The 25144-nt window shown below is 57.5% G+C and overlaps 1 protein-coding gene and 2 long non-coding RNA genes across 4 annotated transcripts; all 3 read right to left on the bottom strand.

The window, feature by feature from the left end:
• On the bottom strand, nt 1-2662 carry LOC135315902 (uncharacterized). Its single transcript, XR_010375390.1, has 3 exons — nt 645-2662; nt 487-555; nt 1-153 (listed from the first exon to the last, which is right to left on the bottom strand). It is a non-coding gene; the product is annotated as an uncharacterized LOC135315902 (long non-coding RNA).
• Nucleotides 2663-5328: 2666 nt separating this feature from the next.
• On the bottom strand, nt 5329-6930 carry LOC135315926 (uncharacterized). The gene is made up of 2 exons (XR_010375417.1): nt 6639-6930; nt 5329-6477 (listed from the first exon to the last, which is right to left on the bottom strand). It is a non-coding gene; the product is annotated as an uncharacterized LOC135315926 (long non-coding RNA).
• Nucleotides 6931-11979: 5049 nt separating this feature from the next.
• On the bottom strand, nt 11980-22802 carry USH1G (USH1 protein network component sans). 2 transcript variants are annotated; one of them, XM_064466871.1, is made up of 3 exons: nt 21908-22802; nt 13110-14351; nt 11980-12377 (listed from the first exon to the last, which is right to left on the bottom strand). In XM_064466871.1, the coding sequence occupies exons 1-3, from the start codon at nt 22069-22071 to the stop codon at nt 12374-12376; spliced, it is 1410 nt and encodes a 469-aa protein (XP_064322941.1). In that variant the 5' UTR covers nt 22072-22802; the 3' UTR covers nt 11980-12373. The 2 variants fall into 2 exon arrangements, with proteins under 2 accessions (XP_064322941.1, XP_064322942.1); XM_064466872.1 differs by lacking the exon at nt 11980-12377 and having other exon boundaries at nt 12988-14351.
• Between the last annotated feature and the right edge of the window lie 2342 nt (nt 22803-25144).

Here is a 25144-nt window from a genome sequence, read left to right as displayed (position 1 = left end):
ACGTGTCCCCACGGGCAGGTGCCCAACCCAGCAGCTCCCTAGCAGCCGCCCACACGAAACTTTTACCGCTCAGCACAGGCAGGGTAACTCCAGGCTCCGTCCTCTGCCCTCTCTAGGAAAGAAGGACGTTTCCAGCCTCCTTGGCACGTGGCACTGTAGGGATGGAGGACGATGGCCCCGGCAAGGTTGTGCCGGGGACAGCACCACCCGGCACTTGCCGCCTCAGGCTGCTCTGCGGCCGAGCAAGGACAATTTGCCAGGGCGCCTCCGCGCCGCCATCCACAGCTGCTTTTTGGGGCCAGGTGTCCCTGCCAGCTCCCACCACCAGCCTCACAGACCAGAGGGGAAAAGGGCTGGGAGGGAGGGTAGGTCTTGGGGCCAAGACCCTCTTGCCTTCTCCCCCAGGAGTATTTGGGCACGCTCTGGCAGGGCTGTTGCATTTGCCCAGTTTAAGAAACCAGAGCTAAGGTGGGTGCAGACCAGTACCTGCATCTGGACTTCATCGCTGCTCTTTGTGGGATCAGGAGATGTTGAGTTCATGGAAACCAGGAATTCCTGCGAGACAGAAAGCTCCCTGCTCATTAAGAAGCCCTCACATGGCTTTAATTGGCAAGAGGAGGGGTTGCATGATGCTGTCCCTGCACCTGGGATGGGCACTGCTCTCCGCCGGGCACAGAGCTGTGCTCTGCTCCGGCATCTGCTCTGCCCCCGCGTGTGGGTTGGTGCCACCCTGGCTGCAAACAGCAATTGGGTGCTGCCGTCCCCGGGCAGGTGCCCGCTCCCTCGCCACTCCGGCCGGAGGGGAGGCGAGGGCAGCCGGGGCCGTGACATAACCCACCGTGCCCGGGAGGCAGTGCCTGGAAGGGAGCGAGCCGCCCGGCCGGGGTGGGAAGCCAATGCGCTGTGTCACTCCTTCGGGCTGGAAATTTGGTCCGGAGCCAAAGGGCTGCCTGAATCCAGCCGGACTCCAAGAACACACCTCCATCTCACCAGGTCTCACACGGCCATAACCTACTTCCCCGCTTTTGGGTGCTGCGGGGAGATGATGGCTGAGCCGAGGGTCTGCTGCCCTGGCTCCATCAGACGGGTTCCGTCTCCCTGCCAGGCTTGGGAACGCATCCAGCTAATACCCCACGTGTCCACCCTGCCCATCACACATGGGGCAGCCCCCAGCCGCAGGCAAGGGGGACTGACTTTCTGGGGCTGAACTGCCTCAAGCCCACCTGCCCCGGGGAAAAGCCCACCCTTGCCGGTGGGCACAGGCAGCCCACCAGAGCACTGCCAAACCCACCTCCCACGTGTGCCACCACACTGAGGGCAGTTTTTGTTTCTTCTTCAAGGCGAGCGCCTAGATGCACCCTGCCAGCCAGAGGGATAACTCACACACCACCTGGCAGCTATTTCATCAGCACGGCCAGACCCATAAAACCAGTTAGCTTGGAAAAACAGGGACTCTTCTAATGATACCTTTGGAGCAGTGGTGCTCCGGATCCCAGTCCACCAAAGGACTACCTGGAGGAACCCAGAGGAGGCTGCGGGTCAGCTCTGGCTGGCACACGGCTGCATCCCCAACGCTGCCAGCAGCACCGGGCAAAGAAGACATTCCCCATCCCCAGCACCCCAAAACCTTGCATTTTTCAGTCTCCTAGGAAGACACAAACACCAGGAAAGCTGTTAATCCTGCAACCGGTTTTGCCACAAAAGCAAAGTCTCCCAAGCTTTGTTCCTCCGACTTGCCCCCTCCCTCCTAGAGCTGTTGCAGATGAATCCAAGGTGTTGCTCCTTAATCTGAGCCTGAGGAAGCAGGAGCCACCTCGACCCAAGCAACCTTGCTGGTGCATTTTATTACCGACTTCGGCAAGGCCCTGCTGGGATCGGGGTCAGCGGCAGGCAGAGCTCACTGGCAGGAGGGCAAAGTGGGACAAAGTGAAAGAGGGAGGAGGCCCATAAAAAAAAAAACAACAAACCAAACCATAGAGCTTAGAATAGAAACCAGGTTAGGGCTAAACTGTGGGTGGTAGGAGCTGTCGTGACAGGTAGAGCGGGCTGCTGCCGCCAGCCCGGGGGACCCTGGGGCCTTGGAGCCATCCTCACCATCCTCACCATCCTCACTGATTTTGCAGGGTTGCCAGGCCTCCAATTTTGGGAGTTGCCGGGCTGGAGGGCACAGCAGGAGAGGGGCTATAGGGACAAGCCTGGGCACAAAAAGAGCAGGAGTTCAGCCCTAAACCCACCCCTTCATCCCCCAGGGGCTCTTCTGGTCCATCAGACAGTCGGGGTTCAGGACTGCCCCTCCGGAGGGTCCTTGCTGCCGCAGGGGTGCCGCATCTGGGGCAGCCGGACAGAGACTCAGTGCAAATAGAGACTCAGATAGCAGGTCTGCAAGAAAAGTAGGTGTTCTTTTTTTTTCTCCTTTCTTCCTGATTGGGAAAAGAACAATCAACAATGAGCCAAGCTCCGCACAAGGTGAGATAAGACCGACCTCCCGCAGCACTTGCGGCGGCGGGTTGAGCGTCACCAGCCACTTGGCACATCCTGGAGGGTCCCCTGAAGTGCGCAGAGGGCTCACAAGGTGCTGTCGGCACTGCCCTGGCACCTACCAGCCCAGGGAGCCCATGGGCAGCCGGAGCCGCCGGCAAACGCAGGAGCTGTCCCATGGCCACCTTCCCGGCTGGGCTGCGGCCACGTCCCCGGCTGGGTCGTGGCCAGCTGGAGCCAGGCAGGGAGCTGATAGCAGGATTTTTCAAGGAAGGCTAGGAGCATTTCTGGGAATAGCCCTGCTGCCTGGCACAAGCCGACTTCCCAAGCAGGATGTCACCTGCCAGCACATTGCATAGGTGATGCTCTCAGAAGACTGGGCATTTTGCTGGGAGAGGCATGACTAAGAATTGTTTTGTTGGGAAAGGGGTGAAACCAGCCTGCCTGGAGCTGATAGAAAGCTGCCTTGGAGCACCCGGGGTTCAGCCTGTCCATGGACTGATGGCTTTCCCCAACCCGCGTACCGCTTGTCACCCAGGATTTCACTTCATCTTTCCCAGACTTGGAGGAAACCTGCTGTCAGTCATGGCAAAAAAACATCCCTACAACCTCCGACTTCCCCAAACAGCAGGTCTCCCTTTCCTGTAGTGAAAATTCCTGCGGCTAACGAAATTACCTCTCCAGAAGACGAGTCCACAGCAATGTTGTGAGTGGGTTCTCGTGCCCATCCCCTGCCCTGCTGAAGGGCTGGGCACATTGCCCTCAGCCCCTTAGGAAGGCTGAGGTGGGGAGCCAGGCTGGGGAGGGCATCTGAGGACAGATGGAAAGTGCTGCCTGTTCCTCCTCCTGTACATACCCAATAATTCTGGGGAAGAAACAGTGTGAAAAGGTGGGTTTTTTCAGTCTTCAGTCCCAACATGGCCTTATCCTGCTGTAAGGGCTGGGACAGTTCTTGGCATCATCTATCTTGGGGCGGTGAGAAAGGAGTTTACGGTCCCCTTCAGAGAGGAAGGCACCCAACCCATGTCACCTCCTGCAGCCCCTGGCATCCATGGGATACCCGGGGAGGGCTGGAGACCTGCTCATCCTCCCCCTGGCATGGAAAGCCACCCAGGAGGCACCCGCAGCCTCCAGCCCCTCCACCTCACGCAAGGTCAAACCAGCCCCAGCTCGGGGACACTGTCCCAGCCGCGGGGCTGGTCCTTCCCAGGGAAAGGTGGTTTGAGCACGTGGCATTCCTGCCCAGTGGAACCGAGCACAGCCCCAGGCCGGGTGAGTAACACCTTCAGCCAGCTGCCTCAAATACCGGGGGTTGATCTATCACCTGGTGCCAGCGGGCAGGGAGGTGTGCTGCTCTGCTGGCACCCAGGGGTCCCTCTCAGTGCCTCCAGAATGCCTCCTGGGGTGGTCAGGGAGCCTCTCCCTGCTCCTGCAAACAGGGCTGACCCAGCTCAGCACCATATCACAGCGCTGCCCACGCTCCCCCTGCTCTGCTGTGCCCTCTCCCACCCATTTGCTACAGGCAAGTGGTCCCCATGCCCTGCTCTTGCCACAGCTCCTGAGCCACGAGCCACAGATTCTGCTGCCCTCTACCCCAACCATCCCCAGACATGGCTCTTGGGCATGTGGACGCCACCAGACCACCCTCATCGCTCTCCGGGTTGGCTTTTGCCCTTCTGTAGGTGCTGCCCAGCCCTGCCGTGCTCCTCCAGGGAGCCTGTGCATCCCTCGTGGGTACTGCTCCAGGGTGCCACTGCCACCCAGGGCTTTTGTGAGGGATGCCCAGCACGGGGCAGGTGGCTGTCCCCACTCCTGCAGGTGTTCCTGCAGAGCAGGAGCAGAGCTCTGGTCACAGACACACTGATGCTGCTGCCAGCACTCTGCCCACGCAGGCTTGTATAACCTCTTACATCAGGCAGTGCTGGGCCACGGCTGAGCCAGCTCCTGCTTCCCTCCCTGCCCGCAGCAGCCCGGCACCATGGCTGTTCGCAGGGCCCAAAGCTCTGGGGTCCCACCGCCTGGGGATCCCCACCCCTGCTGGGTGCCCCATAGACCCCTTGGGCCAGCAGCCTTCCCATGGGGACACTGGTGGGTGCTGCCACCTGGTCCCACTACGACCTGAGGATGCTCGTCTTCCACCCTGCAGCTTCGGGGCACAGTCCTGCTTCACACAGAGCAGCTTTCCCAGTCATCTTTGAAAGCAAACAAAAAAAAGGGATGGTTTCATGCTTCACCCAGGGGAGAAGGGGCAAGATGCAGCCTGGGCTGATCCCTGGCTGGCAGCAGAGACGAGCCCAGCACAGACCAGAAAGCCTCCACCTCCCCAGCCATCCCTGGCCTGCTTTCCAAACCCGACTGGCTGGGTTTCGGGGTGCTGGAGGTGTGTCAAAGCACCAGGGCAGTGGGGTGAAGGCATTCCCTAGCAGCAAAGAGGGCAGGATGTCATGCCAAGAACAGCACATGCTGCTCGCCTCCCCTTCCCAGCCCCCAAAACGAGAGCAACACCCCTGGGGAGATGCTGCCTGCGTGTGCAACCGGTGGCCAGCCCATGGCTGCCCGCCAGCATCCTCAAGGGCTGTACAGCACCCATGAGACCCGCAGCCGGGGCCCGCACACCCCTGGGCACTGATGGCTGAGCCTGTACACTGCTGTGAAGCACCCACTGTTGCCCCTCGGGCGTCACTTGCGGGTTGCAAAGTGCCGCAGGGTTTGCTTTGGTGCTCGGTGCTCTTAGGTAAGGGAGCGGGACGGCGGTGGGGATGAGCCCTGCTTTATAGGTCAGAAAATGGAGGTGCGGGGCAGTTAGGGGATTGGGCTAGGTCAGCCCATGAGTCAGTGGCAAAGGAGGGACCGGCGCGGCGGAGGCTTTATTAGCTGATGAGGGGTGGAGCAATGCTCCGCAGGTAGGCGAGGAGCCGCGCCGAGACGCGGCATCAGCCAAGCGGGGTCTCGCTTTCCCGCCCGGTGCGTCCCCCAGCACCCCGACCCGCTGGTGATGCGGCCCCGACTCCGCTCCTCCTCCTCCTCGCCGTGCCCCTGACAGGTGGCTGAGCCGCTCGCCCCCTGCCGCGGCCCCAAGCTCGCCCACGGTGCAGCCAGGAAAGCGGTGATGGAGCAAGGTCAGTGAAACAGGTTTCTCCTCCTGGGTCCCTCGAGCAAAGCGTCCTTCCCTGCATGGGCTGGGGAGCTGCAGACTTGTTGACAGCGGCTCTCGTTAGCTCTGTTATTGTGCGGGGCTGAGGGCTGGGCTCTCGGATCTGGACCTAGCGGCTTGGATGGGGCCACCTCGCGCACGGCCCCATCCCTCCCCGGGCAGGCGGCCGTGCTGTTCAGCCTTCCCTGGCCTCGCAGGACCCCACGGGAGCCCCCCACCCTGGGAGGAGTGCTCCAAATCACCAGTGGTGATTATTTCAGCCAGGGCAGCTGAAATAACGGGTGCTCACGTGGGAGTGCTGCCGTGCCAGGGACCTGGAGGGGTTTGGGGGCGGCAGCCCCAGTTGACCCTTGTGCTGAGGTCTGTGGCCGCCCCCCAGGTGCCAGTACACTGGCTGAGCGGCCAGTGCTAAGTTCGGGGTTGTTTGTTGATGTGGAAAAGGGCCAGGCTGGGGGTTTATCACAGCAGAGGTGAAAGGCAGCATTCAGGCCAGCTGCCAGAATCCTTTCCCTGCCCTGTTCAGGCCTTTTACTGTCTTGTTGGAGCTCCCACACGCTCCTCTGTGCTTCTCGCCAGCAGTGCCCACGGCCGGTGGCACTACAAACCGGGGATGGGGAGATGCGGACGTCAGCCATCCCGCCGCGGGCGCGTTTCCGAAAGGCAGCCGGAGAGCCCGGGGGCAGCATCCTGGGGTGTGAGGGTCCCTGCTGCTAGCACCGGGTTCTGCTGCCAGGCGGCCCTGCCAGCCAAGCTCTGCCGCTTCCCAGCGGGGAGATAATGGGGTGAGAATAAAGCGATGTCGTAGCAGCCGGATCGGTCCCTGGTGCCGCCTGCGAGGGCAGAGCCTGTCCTTGGGCGAGAGCAGCGGCAGGCTCAGCCCACTGCCGGTGGTGCTCTGCTGCAACCTCCACCCGGGCACTGGCAGGCTGCAGCCTCACCAGAGCCGGGGAGGGGATCCCAGGGAAATCCATCCCCACCGGAGCTTAAATGCTTGTATGGGACTTACCGCCTGGGCTTAGGTGGTGTCGGGGCTGGATCCCCTCCTTGCAGCCCTGCACTTGCTGCTCCAGCCTGCTGCAGTCCCGTGGGGGTTCAGCCTTCACGCAGGTGTCTCCTCCGGTGGTGGCTCCTCCTGGTCCCGCCAGGACCTTCTGGGCTGGGTGGCTCTGCCGGCTTTGGGAAGTGCTGGCATGTTGCAGCTTGGTGCCCTGCAGCAAGAAAATGCAGTTGTCAAACTGCACCCTAAAAGGTTAAAGCTCAAAGATGAGGGAACAGGAGCCGCGGGAAGGTTGTCCCTGCCGCTCCAAAAAAGCAGGATGTTGGGAGATAGTGCAGAAAGCTGGGATTGCTGCCAGCTCTCAGAGCTGCCCTGGGGCCCAGGTGGGCAGGGACCCCCCGTGCGGCGGAGCAGGGGGTGCTGCGGAGGAGGCAGAACCACAGCACATGCACCGATGGGTGCTGGCTGACCCCATGCCAGCCGGTGGTCACGCAGCCCCCCCCGCTGCCTTCATCACCCGCCTTCCTCCCCCTGCAGCACCTGGGGCAGGACGTACGGGCCATCTGGGGCACCAGTGTTTGACCGCACGGTCTCGGCTAGCAGCGCTACCAGGGAGCCGGTGCCAGTACTGTCCCAGCTACACAGAGCTTCCCACCCGCCATCACCTCTGGGACCCATGTGCCCCCGCGCCGAGCTGATCCCTCGTTCAGGCAAGGAGACGCCCTGTCGCTGGGCAGGGCTGCTCGGTGCCCTCACCCCGGCACGCGGAGCAGCACAGAGCCAGCTCCATCACTGGGGTTGGAGCCAAGTCCTCCTAAAACACAGTTCCTTGCAGATTTGGCATCCCTGCTAGCAGTGCTGGGCACGGCCCCATCCTCAGTTCTGGTTTCAGGGCCTTGCCAGAGCAAGCCAGGAGCCCGGGAGTCACAGGGGACCAGGGATGTTCAGCAGCTGGGGACAAAGATCGGGCGGTGCCTGTGCTCAGAGCACACTTATCCCCAGCAGCGCTGTCAGTGCTCAGGGGGATAAATCCAGACAAACGCCATGTACCTGACCGCAGCCCCATCACCACCCCAAAGGTCCCCCCAGCCTTAAGTGCCCGTCTACGATCCCTGAAATCCCTCTCTCTCCATGCTGTTGAGGCAGGAGGTTGGGCGAAGACATCTGGCTTTTCCAGCTCCAGGTGACTCCGTAACGCCCCTATTCGCCCCCAGCTCACCCAGCCTGAGTGCCAAGGGACCACGGGGGGTCTTGCAGTAGGGGCATTTCCTTGCATGCTTCTGCAGAAACAGCTCCGTACTCCTGTTGAGGCTGCAAAAGGTTATTGCAGCCACAGCTCCCCAGTTACAGAGCAAACCTGTGCTCTGGCCCTGCACCGAGCCCCGAGGGAGGTGCTGTTCTGCTCCTGAAGCTCATTCAGTGACATTTGGGGATTTTAACTTAACACCCAGGAGGAAGCATCTCCTTATCCTGCACCTCGAGCAAAGAGCCTGCCTGCTCCAGGTGCTGCAGGCAGACCACCAAAGGCAGGCAGGCCCTGGAGCACCAGTGATGCCCCAGACCTTGGTCTGCCCTGGCTCGCCCCAGGCATGCTCGGTGCCATGTGTGGGTGCATCCCTGAGCTCCTCTCACCACCCCAGCTGAGAGTAGCAAGGGTGATGGGTACTGGGGAGCTCACTCCAACCCTGAAACACTTGGTGGCAGAATTCACCATGTTGCCTGATATTGTGCTAACGTTCATGAATCTCATGAAGCAGATGTAGAAAATAATTTAAACTGCTAATACCTAAAGCTAGCATTAAAAGAAAACAACACACTACTCCTGCTCTCCTGGCCCACTTGGCAGCTCTCTCTGAGTCAGAATGTGCTGTGCCATGTCCATGTTGCTGCCTTTCAGGGCACTTTGGGTTTAGGAATAGCCACGGAGGGTCCCAAAAACCATTGCAAGGCGCCTGCAAGACGCTGCATCCAACAGAGGCTGTATCAGTGCCACATCCAGCCCTGTGCTCGGCTGCCGGCGGGCACCGTGCAAGGCACACCGAAGCCGGAGCGTGCTGTGGGTGCTCTGCCAGAGCCCCTTCCCGCTCGGCTCCGTCCCGGCTGCCCACCTTCCTGCAGCCGCGCGTTACTCAGCCGCGCAGCCAGGAAGTGAATCCCCGGCGGGATGGGCAGGAAATAGTTAAGCAAGTGGTGTGCAATGGCCCGGGGTAAGGGCACCATGGCCACCACCGGCTCCAGGTGAGACTCGAGGAGAGGAGCATCAGGCATGGCTGAGGACCAGGTGCCCCCACCCAAGGGAGATGCCTCCCCTCTACCTGTAGGACTCACCTGGTGTCCTGTGGGCAATGTCCTTTCTCGGCTCCCACGCCAGCCCCGCGTGGCATAGCTGAGCGCACGTGCCATCAAGGGGAGCAGCCAATAACCCCGGTGCTGCCAGCAGCCTGGGGGAAGCATCGCGTCCTCCCCGGGCTGGCTGCGGTGCCCGGCTGCAGTGATGCTGCAGCTCTCACTCGGCGCCTGCAAAGCCGCATCCCCAACACCGCCGCTGCACACCCTCGGTCAGCCCCCAGATCTTCCCCTGCCTTCTCCCTCTTCCAGACAGCAGTCGGGGGCCCAGCCACCTCCCAGGGGCAGGGAGACTAAAGCACCTGAGTGACAGCTAGTGCCAACATCCCCCTCGCGGCAGCCGTGTGGAGATAAGGGCAGGGCCTGTGAATTAGCATCACTTTTGTGAGCGATGCTCCTCCAGTCGAGGAGCCGGGGCTGTCTGGCCCAAAGATGGGGTGTCCATGCCATGGCTGGACCGCTGGCACAGCCCCTTGGCCCCTCACTCCGCATCCTACACACCACCTCCTGCACCGCCAGGGACAGGGAGATACATGTCCAAGCTAAACCCAGGGGACTGGTTTTGCTGAGAAGCCTGGTTTAACACAGGCACAGGGCGGTTTGGCATCCTTGGGGCGTTAAGGGATGACTGTCCCCCGGATCACAGGTTCCCTGCCAGGGAGCTGCTGCCATCCACCACCACGTGCCCCCAGGACCTGCGCCACATCCACCTGCCCAGGCGCCGCGGGCAGACCCGGCCGCAGGCAGGCACGACGGCCGGTGTTTGTGTGCCGGCAGCACCGGGTCGGGGAAACCTGCCGCCTGGCTCGGTTTCTGTTTGGGAGGGTATTTAAGGGTGTTCTCCAGGGTGTGCCAGCCCTGGCCTCCACCCCGCTTTCACAAGCGCCCTCTCCGAAAGGAGCTTGTTGTTCTTGGCCGTGGAGCAGATGCAATTAGGACTGGTGGGCTGCTGATGAGCAGAGCAGCGATGGGCCCTGTCTGTGCTGGGGACCCGAGGAGAGCCACGTTCCTTCCTCATGTCCAGCTCCATCAGGAGCCCAGTGGGATGCAGCAACTCAGCTGGCCAGGGGGAGCTGGAAATCCGGGAACATCTCCTGGGCTGGGGGGTTTGAACACCCCTGCAAGGCCTCCGTTCCCCCACTTCATGGGAGACAACATGGTTGGAAACCAATGGCCAAACCAAGCAACACACACAGGCCCAACGAGTGGGTGCTCGCTCTGGGGCTGCCGGTGCCTCTGACAGCAACCCCTGTGCTCACAGACCATCTTCCTCACCCCGCCTGGGGCAGCCACGGGCCTGAGCCCATCGCCCAGGCTCTGCAACGCTGCGCTGGTGCCACAGCTCAGTTTTGGTCTCTCCCTGTGGTCATGGAGGTGACCGTGTTGGTCTTAGGGCTCAGTAATCCTGAGTGGCATTTCTGGGCTTGGTCTTAGCTGCGCAGGGATGTGTCCCATGGCACTTGGGACATGTCACCAAACCCTTCCACTGGCTCTTTGGCAGAAAGACAAGTTGGGAGAAGGGATCTCTGTCAGCATCAGCCCAACACCAGCAACTGCTTGGGTGCTCCTAAGCAAAAAGACAAAGTTAGGGAGTCTGCAAACCCCAGTGGCCCCTAAATACCCGCTGCGTCCCAGTGTGCGGCCCACAAAAGGCTTCAGAAGGTGCCAAACCAATCATCCGCTTCTCCCTGTCATCTGCTGGGTAAACTGGTCCCCACTGCACTGGAGTGACAGCGACGTGAACCAGGGTGACTCACTCCCCTCCCAGGTCCAGCACAAACCCAAAGGCACAACCCCAGAGAAATTGGAGCTGGGAGCTGGTTCACGGTGGGCAGCTGCCCTTCTGGCAGCTATCAGGAGCAAGGGCAGAGGGCTTGGATGAAATCACACATGTGCACAGGGAAGGGGGTGAATTGAGCCACCGTAACCTCACCTGAAAACCGGCCTGGAGTTATGGGTCCCGCTCGCAGGCAGGACTTGGCGCCCCTTTGCTGCACTGCATCCCTGCTGGGCAGTGGTCCCATCCTGCTCTCCCAGGCCCGGTCCCGGCAGAGGGAGCTGTGACATTAGCGAGCCCAGCCACTGCTCTCCATGCTGGGACGGCAGCCCTGGGCTTTGGAGAGGGACCAAAGAGAAAACAGCCTCCACAGCTCCAAAGGGACAAGCGTGGTTCTGCTCCCGGCCAGAGCGGGGCTGAGCACATTCAGACCGCCGGGAGCAGCTGTGCTCAGGTCATTCCTTATCATTTGCATTCTTGAGATAAGGCTGGATAAGCAGTACCAGTAACACCATGAGACATTCTCTGATCTGGTAGTTTGCATCACAGCCTGAACAGGCACGTTGCCAGCATCCCATGGCAAGGGGCTGTTGACTTTCTCCTGTTAGGATATGTCACTGCGAGATCAGGGGACGGTGCAGGTCCCCAGCCCGCTGCTGCACCCCAGAAACCCTCCTGCCACCCAGGAGCTGCCCATAGATCGTGCATGTAAAATGGTGCAGCGCAGCTGGGGGGTGAGGGCTCAGAAAGCGAGCGCGATGCTCCGCGAGAGATGGCCCTGGGCTGCAGCCTGGTGCTGCGCTCGGTCCTGGGAAGCTCCTGGAGGTGAAAGTCCAGGCCCTTCGCACAAAAACTGCTTATGCAGCTCAGTGCCCTGGAGAGACAGGGCAGAAACACTGCTTGCCTGGGGCAGCTATTTGACCAGCGCACTGGAGGAGAGCTACCAACACATTCAAAACGCCACCTTCATTTTGGATTGTCACACTCAAGACAGCACAGACTGGACTCACAGACGTGATGGGCACCTGCTGGCAAAAGTCAGGGCCGGCACATCTCAAGCTGAACAGCCCCAAACCACAGTAATCAAAACTCCCTTCCAAAAACACAGCATCAAGCAACGTACCAAAGCAGTCAAGAACCAGGAGAGAGGCCAGGACTTCCCATTCCCCTCCTCCTCCAGCCCAAACCCCCAGTCAACCACTTGCTCAAGAAAGAATGGGTGTAATTATTTATTTTGGGGCCCTTTGAAAATACCATCACATATCTCCTTCTGTTCATGGCTTCGTGTGGTCCCTCAGCCCGTGACGGCACGGTGTCCAAGCCAGCCGGGCAGAGCACTTGTTCCTCCAGCGAGCAGGTGAGCCTTGTCCCCTCAAGGTTGGCGGGTTGGAGCTGCCTGGTCCGATCTCAGCAGTTGTCCCTCCGTACCAGCTATCACCCGGGATGCATCGCAGACAGGGAGCGGAGCGAGGGAGCAGGAGGGCAGTCCAGAGGGACCGGTGGGGATGGCTGTAGCTTTCAGCTGCCCCAGGAAGACAGTCTCTGGCTTGTATTTTGTGGCAACTTAGAACTGGGTTTGTTTCTCGATCATTAAAAAAAAAATAAAATTATGCTGCTGCTGCTATCTGCAAAGGGAAAGAGAAAAATCTGTCAGCACCCTGAGGACCCAAGACTGAGCTGTACTGAAAGCCTGTAAAAGCAGCAAGAAGTACACAGAGAGTTGAGGGCTGGAAAGCCCAAAAAATGCAGTGGATTGGGGTGTCAGCGGATGTGACAGTGGGGAGACCCACGCCAGTGCCTTCCCTTCACCTCTACGGCAGGCACACGGTCCTCCAAACCAAACCAACCAAACCCTGGAAACACAATAAACCAGCAACAACTCCAATCCAGATATGCAATCTCTAAAGGTCTGAGTAAGATCTCAAGCATTTGGGGAAGGATTCCCAGTGCCACTGGGCACTGCCGTCAGCCTGCTCCCACCGGGAATTGCGGTTGGTTTCCTAACGCCTTCAAAAGGTGAAGAGTCAAGACAAGCCTGCGTGTGGTTGAATCTCCCAGCTACAGGGACTCGGAAGAATCAGACCACAGCGCAGTCTGCATTCACATAGGTTATGAAACAAAACAAAGGCTTCACGTCCTGCCCAGCCACCTTAGGCCTGTTGAGTAATGAACTAACACTATTGCCACCTCTCCGAACTCTCATTGTTTCCACACGAGCAGGAATTTGCCCACACACAGAAGCACTGAGGTTACCTGGACTCCTACTCTTCCAAGTGGATTGAAAACAAGACCTTACATTATCCACATCTCCACCTGCCGAAGGGTTTAATGGCTCAGAGGCCCCATCTCCTACTTACAGTTCGGTGTCTACAATGACATCTGGCTTCTCCAGAGTTTGCCTTCTCCTCTGGATGGCATCCACAATCTTTTTCCTGGGGCCCAATGGAATATTGATGCTCTTCAGGTCATTGTCTGAACATAGCATGAGGGCTTCCAAGTCGATCTTTTCCTTCTTCAAGATGGAGATGAACTCAAACATGTGCAGGGAGGCCAGAAAAGTCTCCAAGGGGCTGGTGTCTGGTTCATCGTCGTCATCTAAGCCCAGCTCCACCTCATCCCAGGGTAGCTCCTCCGCGTTCCTCTCCTGCAGGCTGTTGGCACTGCCAATGCTGTCATTGAGACTTGGCAAGCGCTGCAGGTGGCTCCGCAGTTTGACACCTACCCCGTCTGCGCTGTCTTCACCCAGCGCGCCAGCGTCCTCCCGGCCGATCCCAAACAGCCCGCTGCTGACGTAATTGCGCCGGAACACCATGGTGCCCAGCCCGGGGCGGTTGAACAAGGAGTCGTGGCCAGAGTCTGTGCTGACTTCTGAGTGGGCCGAGTCCATGTGCAAGCCCGGGTCACTTATGGCACGGGAGACAGTGTCTTCATCTGTGAGGAACATGTCTCTGATATTGCGCCGAGTCCACTCCTTGGGGCTGGCGTATGTGCCCTGCTTCACAAACATGACATCGTTCCCCAGCTGCAGCCCAGACAGAGACCGCACGCTTTTCCTCCCATCCTCGTAGATCTTGAATGTCCCATCCACCTGCTTCTTCTTCTCTAGCTTCTTTTGTATTTTCGTCTTTCCCTTGGCGGTGCCATGGATGGTGGCTTGTGAGTATGGCAGGGAAGTCACCATAGACATGTGTTGGAACTTCTTGCTTAAGGTGCTACTCGAATAGCTGGAGAAGCTCATGGTATCTGAATTATCCGACATCTCTTTCCTGTACCGTTTCTCCATCCTTTCATGGTGCTTCTTCTGCAGCTTCACGCAGTCCTTAATCCTCCGCTCTGCGTCCCGAAAGGCCTTGTCCTTCAGTTTGCTCACCAGCTTGGGGTTGAGGCTGCTCTGCTTGGCAGCAATAGAGTCCAGGTATCGCACACACTCCATGTGCCCTTTCATGGCTGCCATGTCCAGCGGGGTGTGGTAGTCGTTGTCCAGGCACCAGATGTTGGCCCCAAAAGAGATGAGGAAGGAGAGGCAGTTCAGGTGGCCATTGGCTGCTGCCAGGTGGAGAGGGGTGTTCCCCCAAATGTCACATTTGTCTGGATCGCCCCTAGACAGCAAGAAAAACAATCGGTTAGCATGCAGGCATGGCTGGCAGACTCTACCAAGAGATTCCCAGTTGTACAGGGGCAAATCAGTACCTCAAAATACGAAGCTACATGCCTCCAGCCCCAACAGCTTAATTTTAAGGGGGTCTTCCAGAAGGGTGTACCACTGACATGGAACTTGCCTGACACGCAAGTCTTTGATTATTCCCATGACTTGAATTTAGCTCTCAGCATCAAACCGAGTTTTGGAGGGACTGAAACCAGATTCTGAATAGCCCAGACCTGAGATATGGGGCTGATTCTAGCTCAGCTTGTTATAAAATTTCAAGTCTCAAGCATACTATTAAATGCTAATCAGATTTGATCTTCAAACCTTGGCTTCATTCAGATGCCATGGAGAGACATCCCAAAGTACCTCTCCACGCACCACATCCTGTGTGGGACACCTTGCGTTCCCACCACGATGGTAGCACCACAATGAAACTGCCGTCCTCAGCATCGGTTCTGAAAGCCGCCGGCTGCTGCGCCTTCCCACCCTCCTGTTCCTTCGTGCCTGGGGGAATTGAGGGCACAGGAGGGCATGCAGGAGGAGAAGAGCAAAGTTGCTGGCGTTGGCCTCGGGTTGGGGTTTTGTGGGGGGTTTTGCTGTACCACGTTTGGTTTCGATTGCACAGCTTGAAGCTCGTTGGTATTAGCACATCCTGAGAATCCAGTTTCAGAGAAAGTGGAGATTAGGTTTCTGCACTCCTCAAGAGCTGGACACTCGACTAATGCCATTAGCATCTCTTCTCACACCGCGCCAGACCCTACCACCGCAAGGTGCTGACGGGGCACAACCACCTGCCCACATCTCCTGCCTCCCGTGATGGGATGGACACAAACCTAGGACCGAAGCCTGTCCTCCTGACATTCCTCCGTATTTACAATCTGCTGAAACAAGAGATAGTTCACATCCCTGCTGGCACCAGCCTTCACCCGAGCGTGTGCGCTAATGATATGCAGCCAGCAGCATTATCTGTCAACAAGGCGCTCTCCCTTCGCGCACATGGATAAGGCAAAACCTTTTATTAAGGCTGTGCAGCTCCACCACCCTCAAGAGCAACTCTGGCAGAGCTCTGGCTCAGCACAGCTCCTGCCTGTTTCCACACCACCCCTTTCAATGAGCTCTAGAGGAACCGACCACTGTCCCTCCGCCACGAGGACCCCCGCTCCGAGCCTCGGTGACACTAGGACTCTGGAAGGCGAGTGCACGCTTGAGACCTTCCAGCCTGCATTACTTTACTCCTTGCTGCTTTAGGACCTGTGTTGCCAAGCACTGGGAGCAGCAGAGCCCAGAACTCTCTCCCAAACCCCACGTGTTTGACTTGAAAGAGCGAAAGCTACTTCAGAGAAAGAACACAGAGATCACAGGAGCTGAGGGACTTCTTTCCCCGGCCGGCTTCGCACCCTCATCGCTAGCGCCCACGCACAAGACCCAGTAACAGCCTCATCCAGCACGTTCACCCTCCCATACCGCAGGCAGGCTCCCCGCTGGCGGCTCTGGATGCTGGGGTTCAGGGAACAGCAGAGCCGGAGCAGAGCCACCCGGCTGGTGCGATGCCTAGTTCGCAACCCACAGGCTCTGCCGACATCTCAGCTATGTAACACTTAAGGGAAATGATTCTGCAAAAGGAAGAAACAATAAAGACGGCGTCCAGAGGTTAACCTGGAGATTGTTTGGACCCAGAGCATGAGCTTCCCGGCTGTATTCCCCAAGAGCCACTATGAGGTCCACTTGGCTTTCCCCTGTGGGAGCATCAGCAGTTGCTCTCCACCACACAAGTATTTTCACAAAACTTGTAGAAACTTAGTAACTATAACCTCAATCCTGCTGGCAAATTCAGGAAGAATTAGTCAAAAGGCTCAAAACTGTGTAAGGGCAAAAAGACCCCCCAAAACTGCAGGACTTCTGTATCCAGGGCCTTCGACATCTCTCACAGAAGCACAAAAAGTCTTCAAAGATGGATGCTAGGGAGGAGAAGGGCAGGACATCACAGGATTGAGGACCCATGAAGCCAGCAGAAGGAGAGGAGGAAGCAACACCGAGTTTCCAGGAGCGGTAACTCCCCAGCCCTTGCCTCTACCCTCGTAGTGACATGTCCAGGCTGGGAAATTCATGGGGAGGATAAATATTTGATGAATTGCAAGAGAAGAGTAAATTATTGATGGAGCTGGATTAAAGAGCCAGTGAAACTGGAAATGCCAGCGCTGGTGGTGGGACTCCAGCACGTGAAGGGTTGTTCGTTTGTTTACGTGTGCTCTGAACGGGCACATGTGTGCCTGACACATGCAGGCAGGCGACCCAGGGCACTACGAGGGTCCCAGCATGTATGTGGACTCATGATCGGGGCACTGACTTAGCAGCAGGCGCACCAGAAGCAATCCTGCTCCCTAAGAGAAGCGTACGGATGCTTGATCCATAAAGTACATCTCAGAGCCCATTCTCAGGTCTGTCTGGTTCAGGTGGGAAAGAGCAAAGTCAGGGAGGTCTTGGGGGCTTCATAGTTGAAGGTCTGCTTCCCTCACGCTTTTTACCACCTCACAGAATAAGTGAGGGGAAAGAGCATCAAAACCAGCTTTCCCTGGACATTTCTACTGTCCAGAAGCAAGACTATTAGAGCAAAATTAGATCTCTAGGTCCCTTTGTCCTATAAATGTCTGCCGCAGGCGCTAAAAATGCATCAGAAGGAAAGGAGAATGGTGACTTGCAAAGTAGAGGTGTTAGATCCAGCACAGATAATAAACAGGAGGCCCTCCCTCTGGCAGGTGTCTGTCCAAGCAAAACTTCACCTCCAGGGCGCTGCGCACGAGGAGATGCTGACTGCAGGGTCCACTAAGTGGGAACATATTTTAATAACAGGTGTGAAGTGCAGCACTTCTCAACTTCAAAGCGTTTTCAAGTGTTGAGTCAACTCCTGTAATAATCATTATTAAAAACGCTGTTAATTGAGCCCCTTAGGTGGACGTGTGCATCTCCTGAGTCATTGCGTTTGCACTGACACACGCACACTCACTCCCTTCCTGCCGGTTTTTCCCCTCCGCTTCTCCCATGGGATCCCAATTAGCCGGGGAATCCGCCGGCACTTACATACGTCCTTCCCTGGCTGCACGTGTGAAGTTCCTCTGATAGCAATGGGCTGGCTCACACTTGGCTCATGCGTGTGAACACAGGATCGGGCCCTCGGACCAGGAGCTGCCTGGGTGCAGAGTATCACTGGCTCCCATAAAATGTTTTTGAATACAGGAAAAGGAAAAAATAATTTATGGCTTGAGGGAAAAAAACCCATCAGCTTCAGCATAGCCAGTCAGGGCAACGACCCAAGCAAAGACCAGAAATGACCAGAGAAGAGGAGGTTTTGGACCCAGAGCACAGCCTTGGGTCCTGTATCCCAACCTTTGTCCAGGTGGTGGTAGGTCAAGGATTCAGCTTTTCTCCAAGCTCAGATCCCCCAAAATCCAGCCCAGATGCTGCAGGTGAGGTTCATCTCAGGGCTCTCTGCCTGTTGCACCAGCAAAAAGCTGGGCTAGCAGTTATTGTTACTGCTGACTGTTAATGCTGGCTGTACCGTGGGAGCGCCTAGGGGCACGTCTACCGACGCAGCACTTCTCCGTGCCCAGATCTCACGCTGACTCCAAGCAGCCCACTCAAGTGCTGGAAGTGACGAAGCTGCAACAGCGCCCAGCCCTGCTCCCTCACCTTCCCGGCAGGTCGTCACCCAGGGGAAGGTCCCCACCGACACGGCCACGCTGCTCCTGCCACCCACGTGGCCGTCAGCCCTGGGGCGTGCAGAGGATGCACATCACCTTCACGTGCCTTGCTGCAACCTCCACTGCAACGCTGCCCCAGCCAGGGTGACGTGACTCCCTCGAGCAGCTTGGCTGATGGCAGGAGCAATCTCATCCCTTCCCACCCACTGCTGAGCCACTTGCACCCCTCTGCCATTAACATCCAAAGCATCTGTGACCCCCATTTTTGTAATAAGGGAAACCGAGGCACGCCTCTGCAAAGAAACGCTGGGTGACAAAGCTGACTCCAGACCTGCCTAGCAGAAAGACACGTCCTCACCCCTCCTGTGGTCCCCTTCAAGGCCGTTCCCAGCCGGTGCCCCCAGACCCATGGTTAACTGGAGCTGGACCGATGCCCGCCGCTGCCGCAGCAGTTCATAACAAACCACGCTGAAGAATTACTGCCTCTGAAAAGCTTCATTACTAAATGCCAGTTAGCCTGCCTTTTCCCAGCCATCATGTTAATTGAGTTTGCTTCCCTCGCTGGAGCCCAGCCAGGAGGAAGAAAAGGGCTTTTTGTGTTGCAGACAAGAAGGATGAGCCACTGCTGATCCCTCCATCCCAAAGGCTCCCTGCATCCCCACATGAAGGCGGCACAGAGGCACAGACACATCACTGGCTCTTACGGACGGAGCAATGAGCCTGCTTTGTTACCCCTTCTATGTGAGTTCAGACTACAAACTTTCCTCAAGGAAACCACAAGGGATTTATCACTTTCTTTCCCCTGCCCTATTTCAGCCCTACACCACAATCTGCTGAACATGGAGGTGCACGAAGGAGGCTCCCTCACAGATGACAGAGCCTAGATAATCCTAAGCGTCCATCCACCTGGCCTGCAGCAGGGCACGACGATCAGAGCCTCCATTTTTGCCCCTAGCAGCCCCCCTCCCTCCCCGTGCTGCTCGGCGCAGCCCAGCTTTCTCAGGGTGCCTCTGGCCAGCCTCGCTAGGACATTTTGTAATGGCCTGGCCCCAGCTTGGCTGGGCACTGGCACCATTGCCCAGCGCTGGCAAGGAGGATTCAGCTTTTCTTGCTGGTCAAGACTCCCCCATCACGCCCTGTGCCTTGGCATCCCCCCACAACCCCGTCAAAGGCTAACGAGCCCCCTCAGACCCCAAAGTTGCCTCCCACCCCATCCCTGCATGGAGCCAGCCAAGCTCGGAAGTCTCTGCTCGCCCAGGCTCTGCTCCATGCCGCGGTCCCACGCTCTCCTGCCTCACGGTGCAGGGCTCTCCGTGCCGAAGGAGGAATATTTTGACAGCAGAGGCCAGAGGGAAACGCCCTGACGTTTTGGGACACTGAGGCGTCCTCCCTCTTCCCTCCCAGTTGTTATAGCGCAGGTGTAATAGTAACATATCCAACACAGAATTAAGTTTCCTCTCTGAACAAGACTTAAATGTCGTTGCACATCGTCCTAAGCACTAGCAGGAAATTACAGGGTCTGCCCACGGGCCCTCCCGGGTCCTGCACGATTTCCCCTCTCCGTCACCCCTGTCCCCAGGCTGGGGTTCTCCTGCCTCTCGCAGACCCAAAGCCAGTCCGGGGAGCAGAGGAGCGCCTGCCTCCGCACCAAGCTGAGCAGTGGGGCAAGGAGGCTTCCCTGATCTCTGCGTGGTCCTGGGCGAGGACCTGACACAGCGAGATGAATGCACAGATGTAAACGCATCCCGCAGCCCCACAGACACACGCTTTGCTCCGCCATCCATCACGTAAAGGGCACTGGGCTTTGGCCAGGCAATTTTCCTTGTCAGGAACAAATGTATATTAGGCTGTTAATTAAACAGCAGCCAAGCTGCGCTCAGACATGACTGAGCCCACGAGGACCTTTTAATCCAATATGAATTGATAAAAGGGGCCCCTCCATGGAAAAGCAGCCCTTGGGCTTTGTGGAGAGGCAGAAACTGCTGGCTTGGATGCACGGCTCGGCAAGGCAGGCAGCGGTGCTGCGGGGTGCCCTGCAATGGAGGCGAGCAATATAAGGAGATATAATGATGTAGAGAGATATAAAGTCAGCCTGAAAGACCCGTGCCATGGATGAATGACCACAGCGTGGGCCTTTCAGGCAGACTTTTTGGCCATCAAATGGTCTTTGGAACCGTTTGTAACTTTGGGATCTCATCCCCAGAGCTCCTGCCCCTGTCTCTGGCCCTAGGCGGTGATTCCCCTCCCGGCAGGAGCCCAGAGCAGGTTTCTGCTGGGCGCAGTCTCTCCTGGGAGGTATGCAGTAAGTCGCACAGCCCTCACCCAGGGAGGCGTCACAGGGCGCTCAGCCCAGGAGCACCCCGGGATGCACCACTCAGGGTGATGTCCTGTCCTCTCCTCTCTCTTCTGCTGGACCCCGAAATCATCTTTTCCTGAGCGCACTCCTATTGCGCCAGGCACTCAAGGACTTTTCAAAGTGACTCTGTACACAGCCTTTCTGACCCCAAGATCTGAAAAGAAAACGTTTTACAATGGAAGGACAGCAATGTGTGTGGGAGCTCTGCCTCTAAGTACAGCTGGCCTGGGCCGGGGGAGCTGGCTGAAGGTGTTTTTATAAACAGACCGGAGTATCAGGAGATGCTGAGAGCCCTGGAACAGGCACAGCAGTGACATGGCCGATGGGGCAGAGCGCTGCAAACACAGCCCAGTGTGGACACAGAAAAACCCCTGCTTGGGAGCCGACAGCCCACCGAGCCCCTACCCAACGCAGGGCAGCAAAGCCCTTCCAAGGAGGCACAATGTACGTCCAGGCTGCCGACCCCAGCGCTGTTCCTCAATATTAGAAAGAAATACATCAAAATCAGCAGCACCACCACCAATCTCTCAGCACAAGGCAGAGGCCACCCCACCTTGGATGCCTTTATATGAAATGCTCGTGCTCCTTTGGGAGGTTGGTAAGAGCAGGAGAGCCACTTACTGCTCAGGAAGGAACTAGGTATGGCAGCTCTTGCCTTAGCACAGACCTCCTCGTACGATTCCCCCAACACCAAGATGTGGAGCCCTGCAGCCTGACAAGCCCGCTCAGTCCCACCCTGTTCCCTCCACCACATCTGTGCTTATGGAGCCAGAGACCCTCAGATTTGGCAAGCCCAGGGTGAGGGACCGAGAGATGCATCAGCATCAAGCTGCTTCCCCCAAGGCAGACTGGGCTTAAAGAAATCTGCTCTTGGGAAACCTGCACCTGGATTTCCTGGGCTCCAGGTGCACGACAGGCTGCCCGGGGGTCACGTATTCAGACCTCACTTCGGATAAAGCAGAGAAGTGTCACCTGCCGCCAGCTGGCACTGCACACATCTCTCTGCGAGCATTTCTTGGGACAGAAGGAGCAGTTATTCTCTTTGCCCCGTCATTTACAAGGCCTTTTTTCATGGCAGTGACCCGATGTGCCACATTTCAGCTCTGCCTGCCTTTACAGGACCTGACTGCAAAAGCACGCATGGGGTGGGGACTCAGCCCCACCTGGGGAGCTGCAGGTGGGGTCTGGGGCAGGAGCAGAGTCATGGGTGGTTATGGGGTCAGAAGAGCTGGGAAAACACAGGGCGGTTATCAGGAGCAGTGGATTAGACTCAAAGCACCGCAAGGGGAGAAAAATAACAGAGGTGAGGATGGGTGAAGGGGGCTGTTATGGACAGAAGCCATCATTTTGTGGGGCACTTGCACCCATGCTGACCTGTGAGCAGGGAAAGGGGAAAGATGGGCTCTGAGCTACTCTGTCCCCCGGGACCAGCACCGTGCATTCGCCAACACTCACCCTCTGCTGACAATGAGGCGCAGGGCGTCCAGGTTGCCGTGGTAGGCGGCCCATAGGGTCGGGGTCATGCCATCCTCGTCCGGTGAGTTCAGGTCCTTCTTGGTGGCCTCCTTCAGGAGGTCCAGGTAGCCGTCCCGGGCTGCTCGGTGATACTGGTCGTTCATGGTGCGGAGCGGTCCCTGGGCGCGCGCATGGGTGCCCAGGGGGGCTCAGAGGATGGGCATGGATGTGGGGAAGGGGGAGCAGCCAGGAGGGCCCAGCTCGCCTCGCGCAGTGCTGCCGTACCAGGACACCTGAGAAGTCCTGGCCGGGGAGGCAGGAGCTCCTCCAAGCCCAGCCAGGCTCTCCAGCGCTTCCCCTGGGTCCTAAGCATCCTCCAACGCAACAAACCTTTCACGCCCCAGCTCCACGGTACATTAAAAGCTCCAATTAAGCAGCCTCGCTGCGTTGGGCTCAGCCGAGCGCTGCGGACACAGGGTCACACAGTGAGAGCTCACCAGGGTCCACACGTCCCCCAAGCAGAGCAGGCTGCCAGAAAGGCTATGGGGCCATATCCTGCCTGACACCCCTGCCTGCCCCTCGCTGTAGGCACCCCATGTCGAGCGAGGGCCACCAGAGCCCGGGGCAGAGCTGCAGGAGGAAGCGTGGACCGATGGAGCGGAGCCCCACTGCCTCCGCTCGCAGCCCCATCAGAGCGGGGCAGCAGCAGGGACCTGCAGGGATGCTCCTGCTCCGTGCAGAGACAGCCAAGAGCAGTTTGGTGGCTTCCCTTATTTCACAGCAACACTAGGGTTGTTCACAGCTCAGCTTTTCCTCGTTAAAAAAGATTTTATATATATATATAAAAATATCCCTCGCATCTCTATGTAGACAACAGCAGACCTAGTCACCATCCCTGTCCGTGCCCACAGGACTCTGCTTTCTAGGGAATCATACAACAAACTGCACAAGAGGAATCTGTAATAACCCAAATCTGTGATAACGCGCACAGGCTGGAAAAATTCCCCTTCCTCTCCCTCTTTAGAGACCAAGAAACCCCCAAAACTAAACCGGCTCCTGTCTGTGGCTCAGTACTTCTACCACAATGCGCACAAGGGGCAGCGTTTGGCTTCTAGTATCTTTTATGCTGACACAGAATTTCTGGCTGCAGTGAGCCCTGTGGGGAGCTGGATGGCCCCAGGCAATGCCTCCAGGGCAGGATTTCTGGCCCCTGGGCACCCTCTGCCGTCGGAAGAGACGGAGCCGAGCCTGGACGCTGGCCAAAGCACGTGGCTGTCACGGCATATTGCGCCCGAGAGTGAATTGGATCCCTTGGGACACACTGTCACAGAGGAGGAATTTCCTGCTCCTTGCTTGTGCGTTTTGCCTATCATGTCCTGGCTCTGGAGACCTCTAGGGCTGGACCCCACCTCTGCCACCACGGCCCTGGGACAGCGCAGCCATGGGGCAGACGGGGTTTGGAGAGGGGAAAGGCAGACCAGCAGATGGCTGAGAAAGGAGGAAAGGAGTAGAAAAAGGGGGAAAGACTGAAAAAAAACAGCAGCAGAGAAGGCTGGACAGTAGTGAGCAGAGAGGAGGAAAACCAGAGAAACACAGCTTATTTGTTAAGCAAGAAAATGCCCCAAGACAGCAGGGTGGCCCTAACGCAGTCCCAGGTGCACCCACACAAGCTGCAGTGACTAACCCCCGGGGTGACGGACGCGGAGTCGCTGTCCTGGCTGCCCCGGGACACCTGTAGGTGTGTGCTTGCCACCAGAGGGAGAGTCCACTCCCTGCACGGTTTGCTCACATCGGCAGGTTCGGACTCACCCGCTCAGCCTCCCTGGGCGAGCCCTGATGGGATGCGCTAAACATCGAGGCATTTGGCGCTAGGATCCTTCAAGGTGAAAAGCAGCATAGTAACGTCTGCAATTCATTACCGAGGTTATTTAATGATTCTTGTGTTATTACTAATTAAGACTGTTGTGCTGTGGCTCCCAGGGAGGACTGGGAGCATTGCCCAAGGCAGTAGCTGCCCTTTCCTCTGTTGCTGGCTATTAAGGGCAAAAGAGGGGGGATAGATCAGTGCATTTATCCCAGGGGGACTCTGAACCTCTGGCCTCTGCAAAACATAGCTATCAGCTCAGATTCACCTCATGGGGGTCTGGGCTTCCCCTGGGAAAGGTTACAGACTGAGAAAAGATCAACCACTCACCCCAAAGAAGAACCCCTAAGCATCAGCAGAGGCCAGGCAGGGCAGATCCAGAACTGCTTGCGGCAGCCAGCTCTTGACAGCACGGGAAAGACACATGAAAGTCTTCCTGGGCTGCAGGGTAGATCCTGAGCTCTTCTTCACCATCCCATGTAGTTCAGTTTGATTCTGACCCTGCAGCGCTGCAAGAAGGAGCACAGTGGCGAGCAGGCAGGAATGGGAGTGAGAAGTGCCCAGCAAACTGCCCCATCTCTGTGCTTGCCCCAGAGGGAGCAAGAGGCAGGGACGTCTCCAAAAGAGGCATCCTCACGAAGGAATAAAACTTGTCCCCATCCACTCAGAACTGCCCTGGGTCCCCCTGTCTCCACCACCAAAATATGACAGCTGGGGTAAAAGAGATCTTGAGCAAAAGCTCTCCCCTCGCCTGGCAAATGCTTGAATCCCACCTGCACCATGGTTTGTAACACGGTTTCTTTCTCCTTGGAAGGAGAGAAGTTAAACTCCTGAGAGCCAGAGGAAGGTGGTCCCACCCTGAAAAAACAAAGGCATCAAAGGGGAACATGGATTCCAGTCCCTAAATCCTGCCCTGTTCTAGTACTAAAACTTCCTCATTGTTGGCACCATGAGGGGGAAAAGATTGAGGTGCCCCTGGCACTGAATAGATACAAATGCAAATTTCTTCCTTTTCCTCAAAAACACTGCAGGCATAGAAAATGCTGATGGGAATAGTACAGCGTGAGGCATGATATTTACTGTGCTCAGTTAACCAGAAAGCCAAGCCCAAAATCATCAGCAAGGATAAGCTCATCACCTAACCCATCTTCTCTTAAGAGAGGAGATCTATTGCTTGCAGATAGATGGGTTTGATGGGGTGGCTTTGCTCTATGGTGACCGTGACCCTGCGACCGAGCGGTTCGTGCCATGCTTAGCAGTGTTGTCATCTCATGCCCTCCCCAGATAAATAACCCTTATCTCCTCATCTCTCTCCTGCTTCCCCAAAAATCAGCTATTGCACAAAATGGATCACATGACTCTCTCTAAGAAGC

Source organism: Phalacrocorax carbo, chromosome 16, assembly GCF_963921805.1.
Source record: "Phalacrocorax carbo chromosome 16, bPhaCar2.1, whole genome shotgun sequence".
Lineage (NCBI taxonomy): Eukaryota > Metazoa > Chordata > Aves > Suliformes > Phalacrocoracidae > Phalacrocorax > Phalacrocorax carbo.
This window is presented reverse-complemented; position numbering and strand designations above follow the sequence as displayed.

Coding starts and splice junctions, on each gene's coding strand:
- USH1G (XM_064466871.1), bottom strand. CDS start 22,071: ATGAACGACCAGTATCACCGAGCAGCCCGGGACGGCTACCTGGACCTC. Junction 14,352..21,907: donor CGCCTCATTGTCAGCAGAGG/GTGAGTGTTGGC, acceptor CTTGCTGTCTAG/GGGCGATCCAGACAAATGTG.